This window comes from Budorcas taxicolor, chromosome 5, assembly GCF_023091745.1.
Source record: "Budorcas taxicolor isolate Tak-1 chromosome 5, Takin1.1, whole genome shotgun sequence".
NCBI classification, from domain to species: domain Eukaryota; kingdom Metazoa; phylum Chordata; class Mammalia; order Artiodactyla; family Bovidae; genus Budorcas; species Budorcas taxicolor.
In genome coordinates, this window is record NC_068914.1 from 29,808,878 (window position 1) to 29,834,406 (window position 25,529).

The following is a 25,529-nucleotide window of genomic DNA, read 5'->3' on the forward strand; positions in this document are numbered from 1 at the left end:
GTCGCTTAACCTCTCTGAACTTCAGACACTTACTTCACCAAAATGCTATGTGGGCAAAACAGTGATTGACCTGCCACAAGGTAGACATGCCGTAAGTGTAAATTTTAACCTTCCTCCTGGCCAAACCTATTTCAGAACTCACCTCTCTTTTCCCTTTGATGTCAGTGTATGTAAGAGAGAGGGGGGAAAAGAAAAAAAACTTGTAACGGATTAAAAGAGAGGGATTCCATGGTCCTTTCATTGTGCAGGCATTAGAATCATCCTGAAAAGTAAGAAGCTCTTAATACTTTTTATGCCCTTGTCTCCTTTAATTCTATAGCTATGGAGTGGTTTAGTACATCCTTTTAAAAATCATTTAAAATTAATAGATATTTATTGTTCCCCCATAAGTACCTCTTCTCATATTGAAATGTCCTTGTTTTTCATGGGATCCTGTTGTCATGTTTTTAATAATTTGGGGTCTGGATACTTAAAGACAGATACAGGGTAAGAGTCTACTAAGACTTTGCTTCTCAACTATGTCAAGTCATGAAGTCACCTGAGTTGAGTAGGGAAGTTTCAGGGTCCATCCCTGGGCTCCCAACTCAGAATCTCCATTACAGAAGCCTAGGAGTCTCTGCTATGAACACATAACACTGTTACTTCTGATGTGGCCAGTTTGGGGGCACACTGCTCTGGGAGCTAGATGACAAGAGGAATTGCTAACAGCTTTAAAAGAGATTGAGTACAACACAGAGGGTCCCTGAGTCACTGGCAAATCCTAAAAAACGTCAGAAATTGAGCATGCAGCTTCTCCATTTACCACTCATTTGCTGCATCTGATGGGTACACCTCACCTATTTGGAGTTGCCTTAGTGCTTCACACAAGGTAATGTGGCCTAAGTGTGATACAGTGACCTCCATTACACAAAGTGGCAGTTCTTCCTAAACCCACTGCATTTTTTTCCAGGGGCAAAACGTCTGTTTCTACCTTGTTGTTTTTCAGTCACTAAATCGTGTCCAACTCTTTGCAACCCGTGGACCACAGCATGCCAGGCTTCCTTGTCCCTCGCTATCTCCCTGAGTTTGTCCAAGATCATGTCCGTTGAATCGGTGATGCTATGCAACCATCGCATCCTCTGCTGCCCTCTCTCTTCTCCTCTTGCCTTCAGTCTTTCCCAGCATCAGGGTGTTTTCCAGTGAGTCGACTCTTCGCATCAGGTGGCCGAAGTGTTGGAGCTTCAGCTTCAGCATCAGTGCTTCCGATGAGTGTTCAGGGTTGATTTTCTTTAGAATTGACTAGTTTGATCTCCGTGCTGTCCAAGCTCCTCTAACTCCTTACAAACGTACATGCAGACACCCACAACACTCACAAGCGCAAGCAGCTTCTTCACATTATCATAAGTCCCCAGAAAGATGCCTTGCTCCTTCCAGTGGGTCCAGACTGATTGGAGTAAACTTAATACTCACAGGATACACACTTGTTACATTTCAGTTTAGGACATCTGTCTTGTTTGAAGGGTGTAATTTCATGGCAGAGTCCATGTAAATTGCTTGCACTATGTGGAATCCTGAGCCATTTCTAAAGGAGGACATATCATAGCTTTGAGACATAAGGAAATAAAGAATCTACTTAGCTGATGGTGATGAGTTGCACAGCAATTGAAACAAACTATAAGAACTTTCTCAGTTGGAGCAGACTTTATGAATTCTGGGAATTCAGACTTTTTAAAATAAGCCAAATCATGGGAAAGGAAATATATCTGCTCTGAATGGAAACTTTTATTCTCTGTCAAGTGCTGAATAGGTGAAAACTTGCCCGGAATATTTTCCTGAACAAACTCTTTGATTCCTTCCTCTTTTTTTCTATAGTAGGCTTTTAAAATTATTATTATTATTTACTTTTGTTTTCTTTTTCTTCACTAGAGACTCAGTATTTAGGTTTTGATAGAGCAGACAGGAAGGAGATGGTTAAAAAAACAAATGCTGGACCAAGATTCCAGTTTCATCTTTGATCTGAGTTGACCCTATTTCTCTCCTAGTTAACAGTTAACTTGGTAGTGGTTAATCTGTAAAATGAGAATATGTCACTGATCCAATTACATAACCATCTGTTTTACCTTTCTACACATTTCTATGTAGAATATGCCATAATCTCAGTCCTGTGTCTAATAGAGGAAGCAGACGTGTTGACAGTGGAGCGATGGTAGGCATGTACTGTAGGTATCGGGGGAAATGAAAGGAAGTTTCTGTGAGTAGCAAACAACAAAACAAAACCAATCCCCTGCCCGAGGTGTAGGGATCTCCCCTTTATTTTATAGCAATTAAAACCACCCAGCATGTAAACCCAAAGGGAACACTCTCTTATTCCCCACCCTCTCCTCACTTCACCTCCAACTCCAGTCCCCAGTGCTAACAGCGTAGAAGGTTTCTTCTGCAAATTTCTCTTATAAAAGTACACCAGCATAGATTATGCTTTTCTTCTAAAAAGGATCATACTATGCATATTGCTCAGCATCCTGTTTCTTTCCTCACTTTACACATATGTCAATCACTACCTGTCTGGCCCCCTCCTTCCCTCACAGCTCACCTCTAACATCACCTCCTCGGAGAGGTGTTTCCTGATCCTCCACCCATTAGACTGTAATCTGCCTGTGGCCATGACTAGTTTGCTCTCTGCTGTACCCCTGGTGACTAGACCAGTGCCAGCACACAGCGTGTTCTCAGTAAATCCTTGGTAAGTGGATGGATCTGAATTTTCCAGCCACTTGCTGTGGGAGTGAGAGTGTGGATGAACTGATGTATCAAACCAGTGCCCTTACTGATGATGGGCACACAGGCTCTTCCAAGCTTTAGTCATTCAAGCAATGCTGCTTTGCCTGTGCTTATAAGAGAATGTCTTCCCTGGTGGCTCAGACGATAAAGCGTCTGCCTACAATGCAGGAGACCTGGGTTCAATCCCTGGGTTGGGAAGATCTCCTGGAGAAGGAAATGGTAACCCACTGCAGTATTCTTGCCTGGAATATCCTGAAAATCCCACGGATGGAGGAGCCTGGTAGGCTACAGTCCGTGAGGTTGCAAAGAGTCAGACACGACTGAGCGACTTCACTTTCATTTGCACTTTATAAGAGAAGGTCAGAAAATGGGATTGCTGGGTCAAGGGATAGATGCATTTTCATTTTGAATAGACGATGCCCAATTACACTATCAAAAGATTATTGCTATTCACACCCACCAGCAATGACTAAAAGCATCTGTTTCCCCCCAATTTTCTCTTGACATTATTGGTTTTTAATCTTACCTGGAGGTGGGTGTAGCAAGAGGTTGAACTGTGTTTGAATTGGTATTTCCATGTAAATTACGAAGATTGCGTATTTTAATATGTTTATTGGCCATTTTCTGTGAATCTTCTGTCTATAACATTTCGCCAGTTTGCGCTGCTTTCTCTGTCATCTTGTCAACAACTTGTAGCTGCCATTAGTATTGAGCATATTAGTTCTTCATTTGTTACGTGTGGCTATTACCTTTCCCAACCTACCTTTTGTCATTCGTTTACTATTTTTGCCATAAAAAGCTTTACATTTGTATATAGTCAAACTGCCTTTTACAAGGAGCTTAGCTCAGTGCTCTGTTGTGACCTAGATGACTGGGATGGGAAGAAGGTCCACGAGGGAGGAGGTATATATCTAATATAGCTGATTCACTTTGCTGTGCAGCAAAAACTAACATAAAGTTAAAAACTACCTAAAGAAAAAACTAACATCCCAATTAAAAGAATTTTTTTTAGGAAATAAATGTTATTTAAATTTTATAAAACTGCCTTTTAGGCCTCTGAGTGTCCATTTTTAAACTTTATTTTTAATTGGAGGATAATTGCTTTACAATATTTTATTGATTTCTGTCATATATCAATGAATATGATTCAGAAAATGAATCAGCCATAGGTATGAGTGTCCAGTTTTGAATATGAAAGTTTCTCCTATCCAAGGCTAAAAGATACTGTTGATTTTTTTTCTGGTGATATTTTAATTTTTAAGTCTCTTGTCCAAAGGGAATTTTTATTAATATATGGTAAGATATAGTGATTGAGCTTTAGCTTTGTTCTTCCAAATAGATTTTCAGTTATATCAATATCATCTTTTAAATAAACCATCTTTTCCTGACTGAATTAAAGTTTAAATGTATGACTTTGATTTAAATATACTAAATACATAATAGATATATAAAAGTAGATATATATAGACTTACATATATACTATATATGTATATATGTGTGTATGTGTACACATATATGAAGGTAAATCTATTTCTTGATTCTATTTTGTCTCCCTGACCTACTTGTCTATTCTTATATATTTCTTATACATATTTAATAATGTATCTTTATATAACTGTTTTATTGTGATATTTATAAGTTTGCAAATTTTATAAATTTCCCCTTACAAATCTTTTCTAAAATACTTTTCTACTCTTTTTAGTCTCAAATATTATTTTGTTTGTTGTTTAAAATCATTTATTTTCATTAAACCTATCAGAATTCTGCATAAACCTGGGCTTTTGGAAGAAATCCATTTGGCTTCACTGTAGGAAGTGGACTGGAGTAAGGGGAGGCGAAGACAGGGAGATGGTTAAGGGGTGGTACCAGTAATGTGGGTTTCCCAGGTGGCACCAAGTGATAAAGAATCCACCTGCCAGTGCAGGAGATGCAAGAGACACGAGTTCAATCCCTGGATTGGGAAAATCTAAGTAGAAAATGGCAACCCACTCCAGTATGCTTGCCTGGAAAATTCCATGGACAGAGAGGAACCTGGTGGGCTACAGTCCATGTGATCACAAAGAGTCAGAGAGCTGGTTGAAACAGGGTCTGAACCAAAGGGATGACAGGAGAGTATACCATTTCCAAAAAAGAACCAACTGGACTTTGATCTTTGGATATGAAGTACAAAGGAAAGTCAGCCAAAGCCAGCAGACGGGAGGACTGGGCAAGGTGTAAAGCAAACCGTCTTCCAGAGTTAGGACTACAGGGCAAGAAGTAGGTTTGCAGGTAGACAGAAGGGAAGATGTGTCCACTTGTAGGTAAATTGAGCTTGATGGATGAAGGCCATTGATGAGTAGACAGATAGTGGTGATGATACAGATAATTTGGGTAACTTAAAAATATTTTAGGGACGTCCCTGGCATTCCAGTGATTAAGAATCCACCTTCCAGTGAAGGATGTGTAGGATCAGCCCCTGGTCAGGCAGCTAAGATCCCACATGCTTGCAGCCAAAAGAACAAAACCTAAAACAGAAGGAATATTGTAACGAATTCAATAAAGACTTGAAAAATAGTCCACATCAAAACAAATATTTTAAAATATTTTTAAGAGATTTTCAAATAAAGTTCCAGAGTCTTTCATACATAGTGAGGTAGTTACTTTCTTGTGAGGCCCTTCTAATTTATGACTCATTCTTTGGGCAGTTGAGGGCATTATTATAAATAATTACAGAATTAACATATCTCTTCTTGAAGAGCAGAAATTTGTCCATTTGTGGCAAAAGGCCAGTTTTTGAAAATGCTTATTCCTGTTTAGTAGAAATATTTTTCTACAAATACTGCATATGAATAGCTTTATAAAATATTTTTGCAAAGCTTAGTATTATTTTAAGGTCACTATAATTTTCTCTATGTCATAAAGCTCTGTTTTGACTACTGAATCTAAATAATTTTACCTGTCAGAATTACACATCAGTTTGTCTCAAGGTATTGTGTAGATAGGTATTGTGTAGCCATTATTCTCACGGCTTTTTCATTCATTTTTTCTTTTCAGAACTTGACAGCCTGGAGGAGTTAGGGAAAAAGCGCATCTGCAGGATTATCACTAAGGATTTCCCCCAGTATTTTGCAGTGGTTTCACGGATTAAGCAGGAAAGCAATCAGATTGGTCCTGAAGGTGGAATTCTGAGCAGCACCACTGTGCCCCTTGTCCAAGCTTCTTTCCCAGAGGGTGCTTTAACCAAAAGAATTCGAGTAGGCCTCCAGGTAATATTCACAAAAAGTTTTCTCCTTGGTATACAGAGAGAGCATGTGAGCATGTTCTGCTCTGAAAACTGCTATCATGACTCATCCTAATGATATATTGCTAACTGCAGCATTGGGCCATTGGGGGAATCATCAATCTATTTTAAATAAAAAGTACAAAGTTAGCTAAGAGGCTTATCAAAATAGGTACATATTTTAGGGTTTTTCTGTTTAGATGTATCACTTGAAACATCTTTTTTTGTTTGTATGATAGAAAAAAAGATGAAAGATCTTTTTTTTTATCATAGATTACTGGTCTCAGTAATGTGGAGCAACAAAGCACCAAACAGCACATATACCATTAAAGAAACAAACCATATTTCATTTGGTTTATGATATGCACATCACAAAAATCAGCAATAGTGAAACTTGCAAGCTTTCAAATTTTAGTTCCAGCAAATCATAAATGCTGGGTTTTATCCAACCAGTTGGAACCTGTTTTGGTTTGGAAAGCTGGCTGAAACTCTTGGCAAGAATGGTCTTTCTTGAGTTTATTCATTTCTGTTGGAACCTAGCCGGAACTTTTTTTTTTCCTATTGAATAAGGAAAATAACCTGAAATAACTTTGTTTTGTTACTTAATACAGTAATTAATAATTTGACTGAGAGTTCAGTAAGCATTTGGACCTAAAGAGACTACCTTATATTTCAGTAGTATGAAGTTCCCTTCAACTGTCCCCTCATATTGAATATTTTACCAAATAGCAAAGAAACAAAAAAAAAAAAAAAAAGAAGAAGAATTAGGCTTATTAGACTAGAATTGAGATCCATTGCAATCTCGTATGCCTTTTTGTTACTTAACTCTGGAAACGTCCATTTTTACATGAGTATAAGTTGCCTTTGTAGTATTTTACTAAATGCCCTGCATAGATATAAAATATACTCGACTCAATGTCTGTTGTCCTTCGGATTAGACTGAGAGGTTTCTCTGCCCTGAGATCCGATTCGCCTCTCTTTCGTGCAAGCCCAGGCCTGTGTTCTGTTGGGGACATACTCGAGCTGTTACTAGTTCCTGCTACAGCGTTGTATTTGATTCATTCTTTCCTGAAACAGAAAGGAGGAATAAGAGAGACTCTTTATTTGCCCCATAAAATTTTAATAAGTTTTCTTTAAAATAACAAAAGTTCTGGGGGGTTATAGTCTCTTCCATTTCCAAATACCAATAAACATATTAAAATATGCTAAACTTCACTCAGTAAAACATCTAACATTTTAAAAAGACAGACAGTACCAAGTGTCAGCAAATACGCAGAACAGCTAGAACACTCACACCTGCTGGTGAGAATTAGAAGTGGTCCTGCAACCAGCGTTTTGGAAAACGGTGTGGCAGTTCCGTTATAATGGTGGTCATAGGTGTACCTCAAACAGAGTTTGGCTCTTAGAAATATAACTACCAGAAATCCCTACATATGGCCATCACCAGGCATATACAAGAATGTTAACAGCAGAAGTAAGACATTTTTTGGTTGTTGTTTTTGGTCTTTTCCTCCTCAACTAAAAAGTCAACTTTCTGATAAGAGAAAAATGTCCAACTTCATTTAAGGTCCTCTCTCTTCTCTCTAGGCCCAGCCTGTTCCAGATGAAATTGTGAAAAAGATCCTTGGAAACAAAGCAACATTTAGCCCAATTGTCACTGTGGAACCAAGAAGAAGGAAATTCCATAAGCCTATCACAATGACCATTCCGGTGCCCCCAGCCTCGGGAGAAGGCGTCTCCAATGGGTACAAGGGAGATACCACACCCAATCTGCGCCTTCTCTGTAGCATTACAGGTTTGGTTAAGTTGTTGCTGTTCTTGCTGTTTTTGCCATAGCACTTGCAATGATTCTGTACGAAGACAGAAAACCTTTAAACATCCCTACCAACATTATAAATAGAGTAGAAAAAAAAATACATTTTACTTGTTCATCACCTCATCTCTATTATCCCTGTAATTATTTCTTGAAGATGCTGATAGCATGACCGTTAAAATTCAGTGATACCATTTTTCCTGCTTTTAAGTTTAGTGTTAATAACAGAGCTTTTTAAAGGTGATTGAAGTATTACTGAATTTATTGGAGCATCTAGTAATCTCTCTGTGACTTCGGTTACTGACCTAGAAACACCCTGTAAGCTATAGGAAATCGGATGGGCTCTGGGGAAAACAGAGGCTCCCACAAAGGACCAAGAGTAGGGAAGAGCCCAGTGAATACATGATTCTTTTTACCTACTCTGTTCACAAGTGTGATCCAAGAGACTAAACATGCAGGGTTTAGGTGATAGGCATCTTTTATGGTAAGCTCCCAGAATCCAGAGCTAACACATCATCTGACTAACCTAACATGTTTAACTTAACGTCCAAGGTTAAGAAAGGTTTTCTCATTTGTTTTTTTCTAAAGAATAATTTTAATGACTGGTTCCCTTTTTAGCCTGGAAAATTAAATGATTCAGGCAGTATAAAATGGACTTCCTCTTAACTTTCTGATAGTTCTTGCCATTGTTGTATTTTAAAAAATCATATTGTCTACCTGAAGCAACAAATCTTTGCACTTGTAGATTGTGGCTTAAAATGAAGTTGTATGCCCCAAGTTTACGCCATTCATTAGTATCTAGACAAACAGAAAAGTAATTTTTTTTTCTAATCTAATATTATCTTATAAGGAGATCACTATAAGCTGGTAAAAGGAAAGTAGAGAGGAAAACCACCTTTAGTGCATGTCATTAATTGAAAGTGTTTGAGTTTTACAAGTTACTGGCTATACACAAAAAACAGGATGATGATAAAAATTCTACAAGGAGCATATCTATAAAAAAGTCAATATATCTGCTGTTGTTCTCTCAGGGGGCACATCACCTGCTCAGTGGGAAGACATCACAGGAACTACTCCTTTGACATTTATAAAGGATTGTGTCTCTTTTACAACCAATGTTTCAGCCAGGTATGGAAATAAAGGCTTTCAAAAAGCACTAGGAATTGTTTTTTATTACCTTTTGGAAAGTAAAAAAATGTTGTGCTTAATACCAGTATGATTATTCTTTAAAATGTTGATGGTAAAGTTGGGCCTAACTCCAAAAATTTTAAATTCACTTGGATGTCATCTTATCCAGTCCTCACAGGAAGCTGTAAGATGGTAACCTTGCTTCTTCCAGTAGAAAGTCTTAGCAATTCATAAAAACTAATAAGATTTCCTTTCTTTCCCATTTTCTACCATAAAATTCTTGTTCCTTCCAAGATGAAGTAATAAATTCTTAAACAGCAGTAGAAAGGAAGGTTGATTATGGGTATGTGTAAGATGGGAAGGAGAGTTTTATGGAAAGGAAAATAGAGGAAAAAATTCCTTAGCATTTTCTTAGCAAAATCATAGCAAATAATAAATGTAGGGTTTCTTTGTTTGATAAACACAGTAAACATCTTTGCTATTTGTTTAAATGAACAAGTAATGTTTTGGTTTGGTTCCTTTATATACTCTACTTTTTATAAATGGGAAATTTTTTCAAGATTTGGCTTTGAAATCTCATTTTTATACTTTTGTTACTGTTTTGTTTTTGTCTTCCTCAGATTTTGGCTTGCAGACTGCCATCAAGTTTTAGAAACTGTAGGGTTAGCCACACAGCTGTACAGAGAATTAATATGTGTTCCATATATGGCCAAGTTTGTTGTTTTTGCCAAAATGAATGATCCTGTAGAATCCTCTCTGCGATGTTTCTGCATGACAGATGATAAAGTGGATAAAACTTTAGAGCAGCAAGAGAATTTTGAGGAAGTTGCAAGAAGCAAAGACATTGAGGTACCTTGTTTTCAGCAAGTTCATTCTATTAACATTCTCCAGATACGGAGTTTTCCATTTTGAGGTCATAATATAGCACGTACTATAAATTTCAAGTTCGTTGTTAATTTTAGTTTTCGTTTTAAAATTTTGATACAGATTCACTCTTAAATAATTTTAAGTATCTTTGAGACTACTTTAGTTGGTTAAAATGCACCACCAAGGACTCGTAAATAATTTTAAATATCTTTGACACTATTTTAGTTGGTTAAAAGGCACCACCAAAGACTCTTAAATAATTTTAAGTATCTTTGAGACTATTTTAGTTGGTTAAAATGTAGGTCATGATCACAAGTTTTCTATGGCTACCTGAGTTATTATCATAGTCACTGTCTATACACATCACCATGATTTTCCACTTTTCAAACCAGTAATCAGATAAGTATCCAAGAGTCCAAAACAACTTTCAGACTCTATGGATAAGTGATTGATGTCAGGCACATTCTCAAATATGTTTAAAATTGGGAGAATAAATCTATAATTCACCTACATGTCCATGTTACAGTTTCCAATCACAGTTACTGTGAACCAGTAATTATTTTTGTGGTAAATAGATGTAACTGCCCAATCAGAAGACAAATGTGACATAGAAACATATCAATCTTAATGTTATATTGACTTAAAATCTCAGAACTCTCTCAATTTAAATGAACATTAAATTATGTATTTCTTTTACTCTAAAAGGTTCTTGAAGGAAAACCTATTTATGTTGATTGTTATGGAAACCTGGCCCCACTTACCAAAGGAGGACAGCAACTTGTTTTTAATTTTTATGCTTTCAAAGAAAATAGACTGCCATTTTCCATCAAGGTAAATCACCTTCAAGAGAGATCCTGTGGATTTTTTTTTAAATACTCTTAAAGATTAAATAAGATTCTAATGATTTATTCTGTTTAAAATATCCCTCCAAGCTTTAATTCATAGGAATGAGATCATATTTTTGTCCTAGTTCTGTGTCAGTGTACTTCTGAGCCAGGAAAAACTTTAGAATTAGTAAAAAGAGTTTCTGCCTTTTAAACAGTTAAGTGATCATTTATATTGAGATAAATGTTTGTAAGCTCAAGCAGTCTAGAGCAATAACACACATCATATCTGGAATGCTCAGTAATCAAATAATGGGTGAAATCCAGATTGAGGATTCATTTCATCTTTATTTCTGGTCAAGCCCAGGACATTCTGGAGAGACCATCTTCCTCCTCAGAGAACCAAAAGATATAGGGCAATTGTTTTATTATTATTTGCTTCTGTTATTGTTAAAACTGAGGCTTTGAAAAAAAATTATTGGACAGGAAGAAAATGAATACAACTCAGACTATTGGATTGTCAGGATGAGACAAGCCAATACAACATTCCTGTGTTTAGACTATTGATTGGGCATTCTAAATCTTGCCAAGTTTCAGTGTGACTACGTTGGCTGACATGAGATGGTTATCACCTTTTCCCTTTACTTTTCCTGCCTCTCAAAGGGTCCCATAAAACAAACATGCTTAACTCTTACACAGACAGGAATCCTCAGGAAAGTCTCTTTATATAACCGTCAACTACCTTAATTCTTCTAGATTAGAGACACCAGCCAAGAGCCCTGTGGCCGTCTGTCTTTTCTGAAAGAACCAAAGACAACAAAAGGACTGCCTCAAACAGCTGTCTGCAACTTAAACATCACTCTGCCAGCACATAAAAAGGTATCTTTTAATACTGGTTTAACTTTTTTCCCCTGGTCTTGAAGAAGTAGGCCCTTGGTGTGCAATTAAGGAATGCTTTGTAACATGATTAAAGCTTTTGAAACTCAAGTTTTATTAGTCTCTTTGTGTAGATTGACTAAGTCTTGTGACTGTGGTGTCAAATTCTTATGGTTTGTATAATGGAGTCCTCTGTTTATTGCTTCTGCTTCTGCTGGTAGTTCATAGATTTTTTTTTTTTTTTTTTTTTGCTTTCAAATAATGTCACACATTAATTTGCCATGGATGTGTAGCTCTTGATATTTTTCGTTGGCTTCTTTTGGTTTACTTTGCTTTCTAAAGCAGCTTGCATTTTGTGCTCCCTATTCAGTCCTTTTCATATCCTGATATTCTTTTCCCTGCTGTCCATTATAATATTCCTTGTCTCTGCAATGCATCTTGGGACCAAAAGGAGACAGAGTCAGATCAAGATGATGAGGTAATATGAACACTTCTGCTTTTACTCTATCAGAGATAGACTAGAAACAGAATCTGTATAAAAGGAGGTACAGAGGGCTGAAGTGTGGGAAACCTATTATATTTTTTGCAGATCTTAGCTTAAATGAGGTCAAGGATACATATTTTTTTCTTAAAGAATAATTTATTCTTCCACATATACAGAAGAGTACTTCAGTACATTTAATAAAATTAAAATCCGGCTAATGACTTAAAAAGAGAAACTGAAGTTTATTAGTTTAGCATTTTTAAATGTGATAGACTGGCATGTATAAATATACATTTGTGTGTATTTTCACCTAGTATCTACTGTATAAGTTTTAAATCAAAGATGGTGATAATATATGACATTTTATGTGTTTTATATACTATAAAATATGTGTTCAATGGCTATTGATAAATATTGATATTCTATTAAAAGACATCTATCTTAGCCATTTTTAAGAGTATAATTGTTCAATTAAGTTTCATAAGTTATCTCCTACTATTTCTCCAAGTTATAAGATCATTGGATTTTTAAAACTCACAGCTCAGTAATATTAAATAGAATCAGCAGCTTTAAGATTCAGTAACATTACTTCAATAAAGCCATTAACCTGTTTGTAATCTCCTCGTCTATGTTTTATGCCTATGATCATACAGAAACAATAGCAGTAATCGGAATGATAAACTTTGTGTGCCTTTTTCCTTGAATGTACTCACAAAGAGTGAGTGTACATCGTGATGTATGTGCTTTCAATATGAACAAAGTTGGGAGGATTTATTGCTCAGCATCAGAAGTCTCTGTAACGCTCGTCTTCTATTTGTAGTTGCCTGTAGTCTGCTGTGTTGGTGCTCTTATATTTTGCTAAGTGATAGTTATTTGGTTAAGATACTGGGATGGGGCTGTAGAATCACAGTGGGGAGCTAATATTTCCCTAAGAAAATCTGTTAAGAAGGAAAATAAGGATACACAAGATATCGACATGCCATTCTACAAAATGTTTCAAAATGATGAAAATGTCACAAGGAACTGGAACATAATCGTTCTCATCTTTTTCTTTTCCAGACCGAGAAAACGGATCGACGACAGAGTTTTGCATCATTAGCTTTACGTAAGCGCTACAGCTACTTGACTGAGCCTGGAATGAGTGAGTTTCCTAACACATTTACTAATCTATGTGGATTTTTATAAGAAGAGACATTTTTTCTATATAAACAGAATTTTGGAGTCATGTGAAAGAACACTCAATGGCAAAAGAAAACTGCCTACAGGAAAATTTTATCATGAGATCTAAGTAATATTTTGTACATAGTTGGAGATACAAGGTACAAACACCCCCAGATCATAGCTTTAAAAGTTTTTTTAAGCCATTAGCTTTTTTTTTTTTTTAATAGAATTAGAAACATCTATCACTTGACTTTGAAAACCCTGATTTCACTTTGGCTGCTAACTATGTTAGGAGATAATACTATACCAAGATTCGTTTAAATCCATGCTAAAAAGAGAAAATATTTTCATACATGTCGGATAGTATAAAAGATGATAAAGTAACTCTGGTCATTATTTCATTTGTCTTTATATAGGTAGGTCATTCTAGCTTAGTCCTGATTCTTTTTTTCCCAGTTGGCAGGAATTAGATTTTCCTACCTTCCTGAGGTAGTATTTGTTTACTAATTTCTAATTCCTCCCACTCCCTCCCTCCCTCTGCCCTTTATTAAATATCAGCTCTAAGGTTGGGCTTTACTAGACCAGTTAAACCCTTTTCTTCTCTCAGTAAATGTTTTGGTTCAGTGTTAACTAGCTTGCAAGTATCAAGGCATAGATTCATCTAGTCATATTCGTTCATTTTCTCCCTTTGTCTTCCCTCCCCTCTCCTTCCCTCCTCCTTATGGTTATCACCTCTGGTGATCACAGCCCTCAAGATAACCCTCTCCACCAACAGGAACTAAGTGTATGTTTGACTGATGTGGCATGGTGCCACTTTAACCATCAGAGGAGGATTTATGCAAACATTATTTTTAAATCAGTGAATCATTTGTGGCTGTTTCCCATTACTCACAGTTACTTGAGTTCAAGGAGGATTGGACATTTACCAGTAAGAACCACAACTGTTTTTTCCCCATCTTTCCTGAATTCTTGCTTCTGTGGGCCAACATAACATATTAAATGTGCAGCAGGAAACTACTCCCCTACTTCATTCAGGTGGTCTTAGCATAATCTGGAATCTGTCCCCTGGAGAGCTCTTACATTCAGACACAAAACAGGGAGCATAAGAGAAAGGAAACCCAACCACACTCATGAATGTTCTTCCAGATCTTTTTTCCTCTCGTACAACTATCTAAATCTTTCCAAAACCATAAGGGCTGAAATTAACTCTCATTATGCTATAAAGCAGGGAAGGTGTGTGTGTTTAACTAGATGTATGTATAAATTTCCTGGATAGACATTTTCCTTGAGATACTACTTTGCCTCAAAGCTAGGGCTTTTGTGGCATGGCTGTTTGGGACTCCCAGGCCACATCCTTAAGCACTGGACAGGCTCCAGCTACTTGAGGTCAGCTACCTCTGGACAAGCTATCTCCTATCTGATTTTTGTGCCCTAAGGTGTGTGTTTGGGGAATATATGAGTTGTAAGGTCAGGTGCATGTGCTAACGTCAATTGAATTTTTCCCACTTCTGAAACGGTTGCTACTTTTCAGTTAGCTTCATGAAGGTATATGTAGTTTGTCTTCCTTGACTTTTGATAGAAGGAAGAGGGTTCTCGTCTCTGTTTTATGAGAGGGAGCATAATGGTGGACAGAAGAATGGGAAGGAGTAAGAAAGGACTAAAAGAAAAACTAGGGAAATGTTATGACTCCTAAATTGGTGTTAGAAGAGAAAGTGAATGCAATTTTTCCCATAGTTCCCTATCATTTCCAACTACCCAACCCATCCAACCTCTAAAAAAAAAAAAAAAAGTTTCTGGTGTAATTCAGTGCTTGACATCCAGAATTCCCTGTCATAAGTGAAGAGTGAAAGTCACTCAGTTGTGTCCAACTCTTTGGACCCTCTGCCAGGCTCCTCTGTCCATGGAATTCTCCAGGCCAGAATACTGGAGTGGGTAGCCATTTCCTTCTCTAGGGGATCTTCCCAACCCAGGGATCAAACCCAGGTCTCCCACATTACAGGCGGATTCTTTACCATCTGAGCCACCAGGGAAGACCTTTGTTGTAAAGGGTATCTCAAAATATGTATCATTAAAGCATAAAATATGTAACTAATCAGTAACTTGGCTGCTTTGTGCAAAGCATAAAACCATAGATGTGGTTCAGAAGACTTCTCTGCTTAGTGGAGCCAGACTTAAGTGGTAAAACAGAGATGCTCTGCCAGTTTCTGGTAGTTATAAAAATAAGTCCTTCCTTGAGACATTGAACTGAGCCCAAATCACTGCATTGAAGGAATCCCTAAACCTTCCATTTGCAGTGTGGTGTTCCCAAAAGAATTAAACAATATAATATTGAGAACTATGACTAGGAGGGGTAATGAATGGGTGAGTTTTTCCTTAGTTCTTCCACTTCTCTTTAGAATAATATGTAAGCCTAGAAAAGGATGTGTTCTGAATGTTTGAATCTAAATGTACACTAGGAATGAAAATCCTCACCCTTGTGGGAGTAGCTGCTAACCCAAGGACTGGATTGTAGCAATGTCACGGGTACAGCATGAAGAGGAACGTAAAGACGAAGCAGATTCTCGTTTCCTCTGCGAGTTTCACTCTTATTCTGAACCACTGCTTTCTGGGAGCGAGACTGTACTCAACTTTGACATAGAACTTAACCCTTGGCAGGCATTCCAAACCTCTGTGACCAGCTTGGTTTGTTTCTTAGAACTGTAGAAATAGAGAGGACTCGGTGTGTGCTTGCCATCCCCCAGCGAGTATGTGGACTTCATCTGTATGTTTCTTGTCCCATTGCCAGAAGATGCTGGTATTAAATCCATCTTTCCTAGTGGTAGGTCTGCCTCATGGCTTCTGCAGTGTTTGGGGTGTCCATGAGTCCCATAAATATTCTGGGAAGGCACCAGAATTGGCCCCTCTGTTATTGATTAAACATATATACAGATATATTCTGTATCCCACTGTAGATACGTAAAGATGGGGTGTTAAAAATATGACTGTGCTTTTAAAATTTCCCCCATGCTACCTTTTGAGAATTAAAAGTATAATGGATTATGAAAAAATATCTGAGTGCTATGTGCTTTTTGTCCATAATAAAGACAAACCAGACATGGATACATTCTGTTGCAGAGGGATTTTTTCATATGCAGTATTAAATATTTTCATGAAAATCTCAAAAGGTACCAAGACTTAACATCTCATGGAAAAAGTGTACTCTTCTTTCTAAATGCTCTTGTGAAAGTATTTTTAAAGTTTGCACATTGTGCATAATATGGCATAAAAACTGTATTACTTCTTTGGCTCGTTTGCCATGATATATCGTGCATGAGAAAATGTTTTCAGTTGCTTTGCTTGCTTATGGTAACCATGAACCATATTTCTAGTTTTTTTCCCCCTTTGTGTGTGTGTGTGTACATATGCATTCTCAAATCATTTCATATTATGTTTCTTTTTTTCTTCACCAAAAGGAATATACTGCATGGAAAAGATCAATGCAAACATTCCTTTTCTTTTTTTTTTTTTTCCTTTTAAAATTCTGACTCAGAAAATTTCTTGCTCTTATTGGCTTTTTATGGGTGTGAAGCATAACCGAATTGTGCATGGAAGATGCAAACTTAAAATCCAGTGGCTTCACAGTTTGCACATCAGTTGCCTGTCACTTAAAAGTTATTTTGGATTCTGCATGAAATAGGCTTGAGTGGTTTTCTAAAATAAGAGTTTTAGAACATTTAATATATAGCTATGTACACTGATACGGCTCTGAGTAGGTGGCATCTGTATCACTGAGAGGTTCAAGGAGAGGGAATATTAGAAATTACTGAAATGAGAGTTATATGGTTGTGCAGAACAAATATGTACCTATACAGGCAAAACAGAAAGGCTACTGATATTTCTAAACCAGCACATAAGAAAGTCAATAGGAAGTAAGTGAACAGTTTTCCATTGTGGTTATTTTCCTCATCATTAATTCGTTCCTCATGTTTTTTATTTTTCATTGTTGGCCTATTGGTTGCAATGTGCCTTTTCTGTCTTTCATTTCACATTGCTCTGTGTTTTATTTAGTTTTATTTTAACCTTGGATTAGTTGCGTCTATAGAAATTTTTTTTTCCTCTTAATTGTTCCTTTTGCCTCTTCCATTCTGAATCATGCAAACAATTGTACTTGCTTTTGTAATATTTCAAAGTTTACTGACCAATTTTTTTCTCTGGTCTCTCTGTTTCTCAACCATTTTTGTTGATTTTTGTGTTTGATTTCATTTTAAAATTTAAGAAACAGTTGAACGGAGTGCAGGAGCAACAAGATCCCTCCCCACCACTTACTCATACAAGCCATTCTTTTCTACAAGACCCTACCAGTCCTGGACCACAGCTCCGATGACAGTGCCCGGGCCGGCCAAGTCAGGCTTCACTTCCTTGTCAAGTTCTTCCTCTAATACGCCATCAGCTTCCCCATTAAAATCAATATGGTCTGTTTCGACTCCTTCGCCAATCAAATCCACATTAGGCGCATCAACTACATCTTCGGTTAAATCCATTAGTGACGTGGCATCTCCAATTAGATCCTTTCGGACAATTTCTTCACCAATAAAAACAGTGGTGTCACAGTCTCCATACAGTATCCAGGTTTCCTCTGGCACCCTGGTTAGAGCTCCCACAGTCACGGAGGCCTCACCTTTAAAGGGGCTGGCATCCACTTCTACATTTTCCTCTCGAACCTCCCCAGTGACTACCGCAGGATCTCTTTTGGAGAGGTCGTCAATTACTATGACACCCCCTGCTTCCCCCAAATCAAACATTAATATGTATTCTTCGAGTCTGCCATTTAAGTCAATTATCACATCAGCAGCACCGCTAATATCTTCACCTTTAAAGTCAGTGGTGTCTCCAGCTAAATCAACAGCTGATGTCATTTCATCAGCTAAAGTTACAATGGCCTCTTCTCTTTCATCACCGGTGAAACAGATGCCTGGACATGCAGAGGTAGCTTTAGTCAATGGATCTATTTCCCCTCTGAAATATCCATCATCTTCAACGTTAATTAATGGATGCAAAGCCACTGCCACATTACAGGAAAAAATTGCTACAGCCACAAACTCTGTGAGCTCTGTGGTTAACGCAGCCACTGATGCGGTTGAGAAAGTGTTCCCTTCCACCACAGCAATGCCATTTTCCCCACTCAGGTCTTATGTTTCTCCAGCACCATCAGCTTTTCAGTCTCTAAGAACGCCTTCTGCAAGTGCACTCTACACATCCCTTGGGTCATCAATATCTGCAACTACCTCATCTGTAACTTCATCGATAATAACAGTGCCAGTATACTCTGTAGTCAATGTTTTGCCAGAACCAGCATTAAAGAAACTTCCAGACTCTAATTCACTTACAAAATCAGCAGCAGCCTTGCTGTCGCCCATTAAAACATTGACTACGGAGACACGTCCTCAGCCCCATTTCAATCGAACTTCATCTCCAGTTAAATCATCTTTGTTCCTTGCACCGTCTGCCCTTAAGCTGTCTACACCATCTTCTCTATCTTCCAGTCAGGAGATATTAAAAGATGTGGCTGAAATGAAGGAGGACCTAATGCGGATGACTGCAATACTCCAAACAGATGTGCCTGAGGAGAAGCCATTCCAACCTGAACTCCCCAAAGAAGGGAGAATCGATGATGAAGAACCTTTCAAAATTGTCGAGAAAGTAAAGGAAGACTTGGTGAAAGTTAGTGAAATCCTTAAAAAGGATGTCTGTGCAGAGAAAGGACCACTCAGATCACCGAAGAGTGACAAAGGACACTCTCCTGAAGATGACTGGATAGAATTTAGTTCAGAAGAAATAAGAGAGGCAAGGCAACAAGCTAGTGTGAGCCATTCTCCATCTCTGCCAGAGAGAGTGCAAGTCAAGGCAAAGGCCGCCTCTGAAAAGGATTACAACCTGACCAAAGTTATTGATTACCTGACAAATGATATCGGCAGTAGTTCTCTGACAAACTTAAAGTACAAGTTTGAGGATGCCAAGAAGGATGGTGAAGAGAGACAGAAACGAATTTTAAAACCAGCAATTGCCCTGCAGGAACACAAACTCAAAATGCCTCCAGCCTCCATGAGGCCTTCCACCTCTGAGAAAGAGTTATGTAAGATGGCCGATTCCTTTTTTGGAACAGATACTATTTTGGAGTCTCCAGATGACTTTTCTCAACATGACCAAGATAAAAGTCCCTTGTCTGACAGTGGCTTTGAAACAAGAAGTGAAAAAACACCTTCAGCCCCACAAAGCGCTGAAAGCACTGGTCCCAAACCACTCTTCCACGAAGTCCCCATCCCTCCGGTCATTACAGAAACAAGAACTGAAGTGGTTCATGTTATCAGGAGCTATGAGCCCTCCGCTGGAGACGCTCCCCCGTCCCAACCAGAGGAGCCCGTGTCACCCAAACCTTCACCTACGTTTATGGAACTAGAACCAAAGCCCACCACGTCTAGCATTAAAGAAAAAGTCAAAGCGTTTCAGATGAAAGCCAGTAGTGAAGATGACGACCACAATCACGTTCTGGGCAAAGGCATGCGTGTTAAGGAAGAGACTCACATCACCACAACCACCAGAATGGTTTATCATTCTCCACCAGGCAGTGAAGGTGCCTCTGAGAGAATTGAAGAGACCATGTCAGTGCACGACATCATGAAAGCCTTTCAGTCCGGTCGGGACCCTTCCAAAGAACTGGCAGGTCTGTTTGAACATAAGTCGGCAGTATCTCCAGACGTTCACAAGTCTGCTGCTGAAACTTCAGCCCAGCACACAGAGAAGGACAACCAAATGAAACCCAAACTGGAGCGTATAATAGAAGTCCACATCGAAAAAGGTAACCAGGCTGAGCCCACTGAAGTCATTATTAGAGAAACCAAAAAGCATCCAGAAAAGGAAATGTATGTATATCAGAAAGACTTATCCCGGGGAGATATTAACCTAAAAGATTTTCTGCCAGAAAAACACGATGCTTTTCCTTGTTCAGAGGAACAGGGTCAGCAAGAAGAAGAAGAACTCACTGCTGAAGAGTCATTGCCTTCTTATCTGGAGTCTTCCAGAGTAAACACTCCTGTGTCCCAAGAAGAAGATAGTCGCCCTAGTTCTGCTCAACTCATATCCGATGACTCTTATAAAACACTGAAGCTTTTGAGTCAACACTCAATAGAATACCATGACGATGAGTTGTCAGAACTAAGAGGGGAGTCTTACAGGTTTGCTGAGAAAATGCTTCTGTCAGAAAAGCTAGATGTGTCTCATTCTGATACTGAGGAATCGGTTACAGACCATGCAGGGCCCCCTAGCTCAGAGTCTGATAAGCGGGCCAGAGAAAAAGTAGTCACTGCCCCCAAAAAAGAAATTCTCTCCAAAATCTATAAAGATGTGTCTGAAAATGGTGTAGGTAAAGTGTCTAAAGATGAGCATTTTGATAAAGTGACAGTGTTGCACTATTCTGGCGATGTTAGTAGTCCAAAACATGCCATGTGGATGCGCTTTACTGAGGACAGATTAGATAGAGGTAGAGAGAAGTTGATGTACGAAGACAGGGTGGACAGGACCGTGAAGGAAGCTGAAGAGAAACTGACTGAAGTGTCACAGTTTTTTCGTGACAAAACTGAAAAGCTCAATGATGAACTGCAGTCCCCAGAGAAAAAGCAACGCCCTAGAAATGGCAGAGAATACTCATCCCAAAGCTCTACCAGTAGCAGCCCTGAGAAAGCACTGCTGACGGAACTGCTGGCATCCAGTGATGAGTGGGTCAAGGTGAGGCAACATGGCCGCGATGGACACAGCATCCCCAGGGCCGATGAGAGGAATGCAGCCCATCTGCCCAGCAGCCCAGAGATGGTTCCTTCCCAACAGACTGAGGACAGCAAGTCCACAGAGGAAGCCAAAGGAAGTAGTTCTCAGAGCAAAGAACCAGAAGGGCCCCAATCTGGGTTTCAGCTCAAGCAATCTAAACTCAGTTCAATTAGATTAAAATTTGAACAGGGTGCACAGGCCAAAAGTAAGGACGTTTCTCAAGAAGACAGAAGGCCAGATGGCCAATCCAGAATCCCAGTTAAAAAAATCCAGGAAAGCAAGCTACCTGTCTACCAGGTGTTTGCTCGAGAAAAACAGCAGAAGGCCACAGACCCCTCAGATGAAAGTGTCTCTGTGCAAAAAGATCTTACAGTATTAAAAGCTACAGATGAGCATGCCGGGAGCAATGAGATGGTTGTAAATGATTTTGGTTCTGATGATGTGAAAAAACAGAGGACTGAAATGTCAAGTAAAGCGATGCCTGACTATTTTTCTGAGCAACAGGCTAAAGACTTGTCTTGTCACATAACCGCAGACTTAGCAACAAAGGGACCATGGGACAAAAAGGTCTTTAGAACGTGGGAAAGTCCTGGAGCTGCTAATAATAAGTCACAGAAAGAGAAACTTTCACATGTGCTTGTTCATGATGTAAGAGAAAATCATGTTGGTCACCCTGAGAGTAAAATTGTTGACCAGAGGGATGAGTTTTTGTCTGTGACTGAGAGAGAACACAAATTGTTAACTAATGGCTCTCTCTCAGAAATTAAGGAAATGACTGTAAAATCTCCCTCCAAGAAAGTCTTATATAGGGAATATGTTGTTAAAGATGGGGAGCATCCAGGTGGCTCTCTTGACCAGCCTTCCCGGAGAAGTGAGAGCTCGGCGGTGTCGCACATCCCGGTCAGGGTTGCAGAGGAAAGGAGGACACCAGCTCCAGATATTCCCGATGGTTTTTGTGAGCAGTCGACATTTCCAAAACATGAACTGTCGCCAAAGTTATCCCAGTCAAGTATGACTAAAGAGACAGTTGAGACACAGCACTTTAATTCTATAGAAGAGGAAAAAGTAACCTATTCAGAAATCAGCAAAGTTTCAAAACACCAGAGTTATGTAGGCTTATGCCCGCCTCTCGATGAAACAGAGCTCTCCCCGACCAAGTCTCCAGATTCTCTAGAGTTTAGCCCAGGAAAGGAATCGCCCTCTAGTGACGTATTCGACCACAGTCCCATTGATGGATTGGAAAAAGTTGCACCACTAGCCCAGACGGAGGGAGGGAAGGAAATAAAAACTTTACCTGTTTATGTCAGTTTTGTGCAGGTGGGAAAGCAGTACGAGAAGGAGATACAACAAGGAGGTGTGAAAAAAATCATAAGTCAGGAATGTAAGACAGTGCAAGAGACCAGGGGAACCTTTTACACAACTAGACAGCAGAAGCAACCTCCTTCTCCTCAAGGTAGCCCGGAAGATGATACTCTAGAGCAAGTTTCCTTTCTAGACAGCTCTGGGAAGAGCCCTTTAACCCCAGAGACGCCCAGTTCAGAGGAAGTGAGTTACGAGTTTACGTCTAAGACACCAGACTCGCTTATAGCTTATATACCAGGCAAACCCAGCCCAATTCCCGAGGTTTCGGAGGAATCTGAGGAGGAGGAACAGGCCAAATCGGCCTCCTTAAAGCAGCCTGCAGGCGAGGAGATAGCTGCAGTCGAGCGTGAAATGCCTGACAACGTGAGCAAGGACTCTACCCAGAGACCCAAAACTAACAGAGTTGCCTACATTGAATTTCCCCCTCCTCCACCTCTGGATGCAGACCAGATGGAGCTGGATAAGAAACATCCTTATCTTCCTGAAAGGGAGGTTGACATGATTGAAGTCAGTCTGCAAGACGAGCATGACAAGTACCAGCTGGCCGAACCGGTCATCAGGGTGCAGCCACCCTCCCCAGTTCCTCCTGGGGCAGACATCAGTGACTCCAGTGATGACGAATCCCTTTATCAACCAGTGCCTGTCAAAAAATACACCTTCAAGTTAAAGGAGGTCGACGACGAACAAAAAGAAGGGACAAAATCCAAAGCCTCTGCTGAAAAGGCTTCCACCCAGAAAGAATTAGAAATGAACGGATCTGGAAAAGATACTGAATTCGGCCTTGGCCTTGATTCACCTCAGAATGAAGCTACCCAGAATGGGAACAATGACCAGTCCATCACAGAGTGTTCCATTGCCACCACAGCAGAGTTCTCTCATGATACGGATGCCACAGAGATCGACTCTCTGGATGGCTATGACCTGCAAGATGAAGATGATGGCTTGACTGAGAGTGATTCTAAGCTCCCCAGTCAGACCCTGGAGCTGAAGAAAGATATCTGGAACACGGAGGGCATCCTGAAGCCAGCTGATCGCTCCTTTAGCCAAAGCAAACTCGAAGTTATAGAGGAGGAGGAGGGAAGGTTGGGACCAGATGAAGATAAGCCACCTCCTAAAAGTTCTCCATCTGAAAAGACTCCTGATAAGACTGATCAGAAGTCAGGGGCCCAGTTTTTCACACTAGAAGGCAGACATCCTGACAGATCAGTGTTTCCTGATACTTACTTCAGTTACAAAGTAGATGAAGAATTTGCCACTCCTTTTAAAACAGTAGCTACCAAAGGTCTAGATTTTGACCCGTGGTCTAATAACCGAGGAGATGATGACGTGTATGACAGTAAATCACGGGAAGATGAAAATAAGCCATTTGGTCTGGCTGTGGAAGACCGCTCTCCAGCAACTACCCCCGATACAACACCAGCCCGCACGCCAACTGATGAAAGTACCCCAACTAGTGAGCCTAACCCCTTCCCATTTCATGAAGGAAAAATGTTTGAGATGACTCGCAGTGGTGCAATTGACATGAGCAAGAGGGATTTTGTTGAAGAGAGGCTCCAATTTTTCCAGATTGGTGAGCATACTTCTGAAGGGAAGTCAGGGGACCCGGGGGAAGGGGATAAAAGTACGGTCACTGCCACACCACAGCCACAGGCAGGGGACACCACTGTAGAAACCAATCTAGAGGGAAATGTAGAGCCACCTACAGTGGAACCCAACCCCAGCATCCCGACCAGCGGAGAGTGTCAGGAAGGCACAGCCACTAGTGGCTCACAGGAGAAAGCAGCAGCAGCCACTAACTCCTCTAAGCTTGACCCCAAGTTGCGCACGCCTATAAAAATGGGAATTTCTGCGTCCACCATGACCTTGAAGAAAGAAGGCCCTGGAGAAGTGACAGATAAGACAGAAGCTGTGATGACCAGTGGTCAGGGATTAGAGAATGAATCTATAACGGTGATTTCAAATACAGCCAATAGCCACATGGGCGTTAGGCCCCAAGAAAAACATGATTTTCAAAAAGATAACTTTAATAACAACAACAATTTGGATTCTTCCACTATACAGACAGATAACATTACAAGTCACGTAGTTCTGACAGAACATTCTGCACCCACTTGTACCACAGAGAAAGCTAATCCAGTGAAAAGCTCATCAGAAAAAAAGACAGGGCTACTGCAAGGACATTGTGTGAGAGAGAAACAGAAAGTTCTTGGAGAGCAGCAAAAGACAAAGGAACCAATAGGGATTAGGCGAAAATCCAAACTTCCCATAAAGGCCACTTCACCAAAAGATCTCTTCCCACCACCAGATCATATGCCAAACATTCATGTGAGTAAAATGAAGCAGGTTAGTCAGTCTGAGAAAACCAAAGGCCTTACTACTTCTTCATGTGTAGATGTGAAGTCCAGAATTCCAGTGAAAAACACACACAGGGATAACCCAGGTTCAGTTAGAAAACCATGTGCCACACAAAAGCAAGGGCAGCCAGAGAAAGGCAAGGCCAAACAGCTTCCATCCAAGTTGCCAGTAAAGGTAAGACCCACCTGTATCACCTCCACCTCCACCTCCACCTCCACCTCCACCTCCACCACCACAGTTAAAGTCAGGAAAAGTCAGCTGAAGGAAGTATGTAAACATTCCATTGAATATTTTAAGGGAATTAGTGGTGAGACCTTAAAGCTTGTGGACCACCTCTCTGAAGAAGACAAACAGATGCAGTCCGAGTTGTCCGATGAGGAAGACAGTACCTCAAGAAACACGTCGTTGTCCGAGACTTCCCGGGGTGGCCCGCCTTCCGTTACAACGAGGTCTGCTAGAGATAAGAAAACAGAGGCAGCGCCTTTAAAATCAAAGAGTGAAAAGGCCGGCAGTGAGAAAAGGAGCAGTAGAAGGACTGGTGAGAACGAAGGCAGTCAGGTCTCTCGAGCACTCTTTGCTCACATCCTGGAGAACGAGCATAGTTCGTAAACACTTTCCAACGTGTAGACCCTAGTGCATGAACTGTTGTGATTGCCTGTGGAGTGACTCAACCGTAGTTTCTCATTCTGTCATCGTCATCTGTGTGTGCTGTCTATATACTCTTCTTTCCTTCCTTTTAACCCAACAACACTATAGACAGCTAGGGAAGCATGCTGAAGATATTGGTGTCATTCAAGATGGGCAACTTTTTTTTTTCAATGTGCTAGTGCATATGATTCTGTCAA

General features: G+C 39.7%; 1 protein-coding gene across 1 annotated transcript in view; it reads left to right on the plus strand.

Moving 5' to 3' along the window:
- The window catches only part of ANK3 (ankyrin 3), a 375,681-nt gene that overhangs the window by 304,285 nt on the left and 45,867 nt on the right, over nucleotides 1-25,529 (plus strand). The window contains exons 29-37 of the mRNA XM_052641329.1: nucleotides 5,789-6,000; nucleotides 7,602-7,809; nucleotides 8,859-8,955; nucleotides 9,576-9,804; nucleotides 10,528-10,653; nucleotides 11,403-11,525; nucleotides 11,974-12,000; nucleotides 13,066-13,147; nucleotides 17,429-25,222. Of these exons, the coding sequence (XP_052497289.1) occupies nucleotides 5,789-6,000; nucleotides 7,602-7,809; nucleotides 8,859-8,955; nucleotides 9,576-9,804; nucleotides 10,528-10,653; nucleotides 11,403-11,525; nucleotides 11,974-12,000; nucleotides 13,066-13,147; nucleotides 17,429-25,222 (8,898 nt within the window). The remainder of the gene's footprint in view (nucleotides 1-5,788; nucleotides 6,001-7,601; nucleotides 7,810-8,858; nucleotides 8,956-9,575; nucleotides 9,805-10,527; nucleotides 10,654-11,402; nucleotides 11,526-11,973; nucleotides 12,001-13,065; nucleotides 13,148-17,428; nucleotides 25,223-25,529) is intronic.